The 7,049-nt window shown below is 39.5% G+C and overlaps 1 protein-coding gene across 2 annotated transcripts in view; it reads right to left on the bottom strand.

Annotated features, from left to right (window-relative positions):
• LOC309574709 (solute carrier family 12 member 7-like) overlaps positions 1-6,804 on the bottom strand; it is a gene marked incomplete at its 5' end in the record, with an annotated part of 72,749 nt that extends 65,945 nt beyond the window's left edge. For both annotated transcript variants that reach the window (XM_082284535.1, XM_082284536.1), the window contains one exon: positions 6,699-6,804. In XM_082284535.1, the coding sequence (XP_082140661.1) occupies positions 6,699-6,804 (106 nt within the window). The remainder of the gene's footprint in view (positions 1-6,698) is intronic.
• Positions 6,805-7,049: the final 245 nt, after the last annotated feature.

Consider the following 7,049-nt stretch of genomic DNA (forward strand, 5'->3'; position numbering starts at 1 on the left):
TCAGCATAGGAATGAGCAATTCCTCGAAGAGAAACAACTTCCTTAGCATTCATGACAATAGCACTAAATTCCCACATCTGCTTCCTTCCCCACCCCTGAATCACAAGTAGTAGAGTGTGAAAAAAAAATGTTATAGGTGTCTTGTCATAGAGAAAGTGGCAGAGGAAGGCTAGAGGTAGACAAGGAAACGATCATTTAAGTGATCCTAAATTTCCACTATGATGTCTGTTCAAGAGATTAAAGACAAAAATATTTGACTATCTAATCTGATTTCCCGTCTTTCCGCAGGCTGCAGAATTCCATTTGAGCATTAAGCTCTATAACTTTGAAAAAAGAATAAGCGGTGTATCTCTTGATGTTTCCAGAACTAAGAATAAAAACCCTATTAATTTTTATAAAGATTAAGGTTTTTTTAATACTGAAAAAATCTCAGATTGTTCCATATTTCTATTTAAATTTGGCTCTTTCAAACTTCTAGCAATAGCATCCTAGTAACAGCTTCCAAATGTAACCACTCATAGTATTTTCTCTCTGTGAAGGTAACTATACTCATTCAAGCAATCTCAACCTTTCTATTGAAAAACCAAAAAAGTTAAGTTCCTAAAACTTTTTTCTAACTTTTAAATTATTTTTGTGGAAACATTCTGTACAGGTTTTAAGTTACACAAAACAAAAAAATTTCAAACTTTAAAAATCAAAAACAGCCTTCTAACACCAGTCTCAGTCAAAGCTATTTACAGAAGTATAATCGTCACCTCTCCACTCCAAGGATCAGGTTAGCCTTCTTTACCACAGCATTAAACCAAGCTCATGCTATTCTATTCCAGTCTGACCCCTAAATCCTTTCCAGATTCACTGGTTTCTCACTGTCCCACACTATGTCTGCCATCATTATTCATATTCAAGTATATGCTCCTAATGCTCCTATTTACTTTTGTATTCAAACACATTTTGTCCAAAAAAGCAAGCACCTTTTTCTCCTGACATGAGGTAAGAGTCTAACATCTATCTGAAAAACAAAAGTAGGTTGCTTTCTTATGATAAAAGAATACAGGTGTTGTTCAAAGGAGTGAGAATTATCTAAAACTTTTGAACCACATTACTTCAAATAAGATAGCTCAGCTATGACAATGTATAACTGTTCTCCAAACACGTACTTGTGGAAAACTAGAAATGCTTTGATTCCCACTAGAAATTGTTAATTTTATATGCTGTTATCTAAAGCAGAACTTCAGTTGGAGAATAATCCTTCACAGAAAAGTCCTAACTTTTCATCGTTTGCAAAGGGCAACTCTTAATCACAGTCCGTGTACTGGTTCTGGTTAACAACATACAGGTGAAACATAACAATTTAAAATAAAAACTATGGTAGCATTTTCATTCAGATAGTATTTGGTCACATTAAGAAGAAACCACTGCAAACTGAGAATATGAAAATAAGATTCTGTGCAAGAGACAGCAAACACTTAATGTTAATGTAACAAAACTTTTTAAGGTAAAAGTACATAAAGTTTAAAAGTCAGTAAAACTGACGTATATGAGTGTCACATCCAAGAAAGCTGCCTGTGGCAAAACCTTTAATTCCATCTTCTCTATCCTGTATATTTACATCCTGTATGTTCAAGTTTTTGATTGGCAGGCAACTAAAGAGAAGTCATAGAATCTTAAAAATTAAATGCCTTAACACTTCCAATCTAAATCCACATATTGAAGCACTCGTTAGAGCTCTAAAATATAGTCAAGTTTTTAAAAGCCACTACCTTGCTATAAATTCAAATATGGAAAAGGCATCAATAAACTTGTTTGAACATATCTTGCCTCATTTTTTCTGCCACATGGGTTTAAGAATTCAGTGCAACCTAACTCAAAGTTTCATGTTATTGGGCTCTTTTTAGTAATTAAATGTCTAAATGTAAAATATATTTATTATATCACAAAATTCTTGCAGTATTTTTATTAATGATTAGCACAATTTATATGCTATCTTGATATGCAGAACAAAGTGTATTTAAGCCCCTTGTAAATAAACTCCTTTACATAATGGATAATTCTAATACTACATACATCACCTAAGTTATTAACATAGCTAAATTTTAGCTTTTCTTTACTTAGGCTACTATTATAATCAAGCATAACTTCTAATGAAAACACTGCAAAAGCTCTTTATAAAGTCTTTATAATATGGCTGGAAGTATGGGAACCTGATATTTCAGTAAGAGAGATATTAGAACCACAGTATTGTCTTTAAAGAGACTCACTTAGATTTGGCCCGTTTTCTTCATAATGTTGTTCACTCATGGTTAAGGAAAATTAAGTCAGTTCCTCTGCTGATTCTTCACCCATCAAGAATTGAAACAGGAAACTGACAGTTCCTTCCTCTCAGCTTAGTGTAAGACCTCAAATCCTGTCTCTTACTAGCATTGGATTAATCCTGAAACTAGTCATGAAGGTTTCAGGCAGCATGAAGCATGCAGATGACACAAATTACATGATAGTCACAGAATTCTCTGAAGAGAATTAAGCTGAAGGATTTTTGTCAGCAATAAACACCCTCCTTAGTGAAATGGGAAGGATCAAGTCACTGAAATACCCCCACATCTTCATCTAATAGTAAGTACATTTAAAGTTTTATTTCTATCAAATAAATTCACTTTAAAATATCTCCACTAAACAGATCAGCAGAGATTAGCAACAAGTAGTATTAACCTATTCCAAAGGCCTATGTACTATTAAAAAACCCTCTTTTATGCACCAAGTACATATTAGTACTTAAGCAAGTTAGTTTTTAAACATTGATTTTGTGTAGAAATAGTTGTTATTTATTCTACTTAAGGTGTAGCAGATAAACACTTTAAAATATAATCCTAGTAACTCTGTAAGCTATTTTTAAAAATAAATATTTTTCAATTATAAAGGGTTCTCTTTAAGATTGGCAGCACAATTTGTTCATTCTCTTTCAAATTAAATGTCACTGTTTTCCAGTTTATGCATTCATTTATTACACATTCTATACCAGCCTTAAACAACTTCATACAAAGTGTTTTCAATTCTGTTAAGTGGATGTTAGTAGTAGGAACAGACTAGTTCCTGTGTTCAAATATTTGAATGACACCCAAAATCTGCCTTTCGCTGATCGTAACATCTGTGTCGCAAGCATGGTCAGCTGTGGAAAGGCTATAAAGGTTGAAGGGTTGACTGAAAATATACTAGACATCTCAGTGAGATTAACCTATCTTCCTCCATTGCACATATATATATACACACACACATATGTGTGTCGACTATTCCCTGGTTTTCCAATAAATAACATTTTACAGAAATTCACAGCATCCATGCCTCATTAGTTATATGATTACTTCTTCGTAGATGATCAGATTTGTCATTGCTATTCCTTGTATTTGAGGGTCTTCAAATTTAAAAGATTTTGCAGGAGTTAGTTCTCACATTAGTTTCTAAATAAGAAACTGCTGTGGCAAGATAAATAATACCATGGGATGCTAAAAATACTAGTATGCCTTGAAACACCTGATACACACAGCTGCTAAGGAACAGAAAGCTGATCAACTTTACAAAGTTTTGACAGGTCTATCTAGACAGCCTCTACAAATATGTGTGAAGAAAACAAAATACCCAACAAAAATCAAACCCAGAATTTCTTATAAAACTTCATACATTGCTGCCTACAGACTCACATTTCCTTCTCTTGTTCAACCATTTACTGACTACCCTTTCTTTGTAGTATATTATAAACACATTAAAAGACACAGGCACATATGCTTTCTGCTACTTTGTGAATATTTGAGTCAGCAGGCTGCACCCTTAACTACGTTGTTCACTTGAAGTACTAGTTTCCATTCTGCCTCCTTATTCTTCTGAAGTACTACTGTGACTAGTGCTATAATCCCATAGCAATTCACAAATGTCTTCCACTCCTTCACATACATGAAAGTATCATATAATCAGAAAATACAAAGCTATGGAATTTCATATTATGAAGGAGTGCAGATCATAGAGTAAGAACATCCCAGGCTACTCCATTACCACACAGATGATTATCAGGTAAGAATGTGTGAAAGGGGATAAATGCACAAAACTGTGCATTAATTGATAAGTGCTTTGCTAATAAGAATCAAAACTGTTGATCTAATGACAAGACAGCACACAGCTGATTCCCTCCAAAAAACAGCATTGAGTTTGATAGGGCAGGTTTGTCAGGTTTTTGTGTGTTTTGTAGGTTGGGGTTTTTTTTTAAAACAGGTACTAGTGTAGTCAAGGAAGAACTAGTTTTTTAAGACAGACAATCCAATCAAAACCGATTAACATGCTAGATTTCTAAACAGCTGGAACAAAATAACATGCTGACCTATATAGGCTGAGTCAAATGGGAAATTCCCATTCTCCTCTTTTTTATTTTCCTCTTTGCTCTCAGCTTTACCCACCACTCACCTTGAGACAACCCTAGCCATTCTCACTTTTTGCAGCCCTCATTTACCTCAACTCAAAAACATGGGAAGCATGATTTTTACCTCTGCAGCAGTTTGGCATGCTGAACCAGGCCAGTGAAACGTCTGATGGTGAAATGCAGGAAAAAGGAAGCAAACCCAATGACCCAGAGGAGGACAGGGAAAGAAATTATTTACTTCTTAGCCTTTTTCTCAAGGCTGGAGAAGTGAGAAGGGCAAATAGCCCTTCTCTGAGCAGCAGGCTTTTAGATGGGCTTAACTACAGCAGCTTTTAGCTGTACTAGTATTTCAGAATTCTTTAGTTTTCAGAAGAATAACTCAAGAACAATTATTTGATTACACAGCATTAACCCAACAATTCCATACAATACCCAAAGCAACAGTAAGTAGAACATCTTTCACTTCCCAAAACTCTCTGTCAAGTATAGCATTTAATCTCTTCCTAAAGTCAGAGCTTTTCGCCTATAATTTACATACAAATAATTCCTTCCCTTTTCAGTGTTTTCCTCTCTACTTCCAATTTTACAGACACACGGGAAGAGTCATACATAAATTCATCCACTTGACTGATAAACCACTATGAAAACAGCAGTTCCACTTCCTCTCATCTTGCCAGGATTTAAAAGTGTTCCAAGCCTTTCAGATGCTTTATATATACATATAGTCTAACAAATCCTGTCTAACTATGCCTGTATGTATATTCAGTATTTTGAGATTCCATCTGAGTAAACACCATACACCATGCCTCTCTGACTAGCTCTTCTACCAAAAGAAAATTTGTCCAGATTAATGCTGTACTACAGTCATCCATCTAGTACAAGAAACAAACTGTTGCCACAGTTTATATTGTTTTGGTTTTTCTATTTCATTTAGTTTAGAAAAAGAAGAGGCAGTTATTAAAACACTCATCATTAAATATACTAAGAACGGCAACTATATGTAGTATATATCTTTTATGAGTAAGTAAGGTTTAAGAGGAGAAAGCTTTGGAAGAAAATGACCCAACTTTGTCAGCTTGGTGTTTTACTATATTAGCTTCCTAAAATAATGTAAACACATTTAGTTTATCAAGTATCTGGTTTTATCTCTTTACATTTACATCCCACATCACACGGTATTAGCCTTTTTTATCTGTCATCTGTACCACAAAAATAAGATGACATTAAGAACTGCCTTTTACAAACCCCCATCTATTCATCTGTGATCATCTAACAAAGTTAACCCCTCCCCCACACCAGTACAGAAGTATCCATTCTAACAGTGTCCAAATGTGCAAGATATGAACTAGCTCGCGTAGCGCGAGCAGTGATTCACACACCATACTTGGTATTGCTGCTACAACATGCTTCAGAAAAAGGAAGTGTTAAGAGCCACAAGAATTACTGATTTCCCAGCAGAGTCTTGGCATCCAAGTGAAAAATCACTCATTTCCCCAGCAACGCTGGTAGAGAAATACTAGTACCCCTGCAAAAGAGGCTGTCCTGAGCAGACCCTTACTCAGGATGCCCGAGCTCCACCTCAGACTTGATTCTACTCCCCCAGGAGGCTTCAGGAGCGAGGCCTAGCAAGAAACAAGGCTCCGAACGCGACAGCATCTCGTAGCAAACAACCCTAGACACGGTCTCTGATGCAAAAGCACATGGCTGTACAAACACCTGGAGCAAGGCAGGTAAAACTGTACTCTTCTCTACAGTCTGAATCTTTCCTCCTAGCCCTCTCTCTAGTGAGCTCCAACAGCAACTACCTTTTAAGAGAGCCTAATGGCTGGACTTGATGATCTGATCCTAAAGGTCTCTACGTCTTTTCCGTCTGTTAAACCGCCGTGGGCGGCGCTGCTCCCGCCCGCTCCCCGTCGCAGGCGGGAGGCTGACTGACCGTCCCACACCGCCCCCAGGCAGGCGCCGCGCCCGACCGCGGGGTGCTCCGCTCCCCCGGCCGGAGCCGCCCATGAGTACTTCCTCCTTTCGGCCAGCGGCGCTGGCTAAAGGAAACAAAGAGAAACAAGCTCTCAGCCACCCCAGGCGCCAGACTTTCGCCCTCTCCCGAAGCACACTTCTCCACCTGGACAGGTAGCCCCGTCATCGCCCGCTGCAGAGAGGCGATGGGGCCCCTCCACAGGAGTCAGGGGCTCTCCGGCGGCCGGCCGGCCCGCCACATGCGGCAGACCCGCTCCTCCGCACACAAAGAGCCGACGCTCTTCAGGCGTTGACCCCCGGCGCTTCCCCACTCTCTCACCGGTGCCCCGGTCCCTCTCGTCGCCTTCATCTTCCTCCTCTCGCTGCTGCCCATCCCGCTCCCCGCCCTGCGCCTCCACCGGCACCACCGTGAAGCTCGTCGGCATGGTGCAGACGGCCCCAGACCCGCTGGCGCCTCCTCCTAGGGCAGCGGGCAGGGTGAGCCGGGCGCTGCCGCCTCCCTCACGTGAGAGCCATTTCCTCACGCAGCGGGGGGGCGGTGGCCGGCACCGCGCCACCTCCCCCTCAGCGCCTGACTGATGGCGCTGCGGCCGTAGCTCCGAAGGGAGGGGCTCGGGCAGGGGCCCGGGCCCTGGGGCATCCTCTCTTTCTCAAACCTTGCCTTACAGTT

The sequence above is a fragment of the Coloeus monedula genome (assembly GCF_965178545.1).
Source record: "Coloeus monedula genome assembly, chromosome: 1".
NCBI classification, from domain to species: Eukaryota; Metazoa; Chordata; class Aves; order Passeriformes; family Corvidae; genus Coloeus; species Coloeus monedula.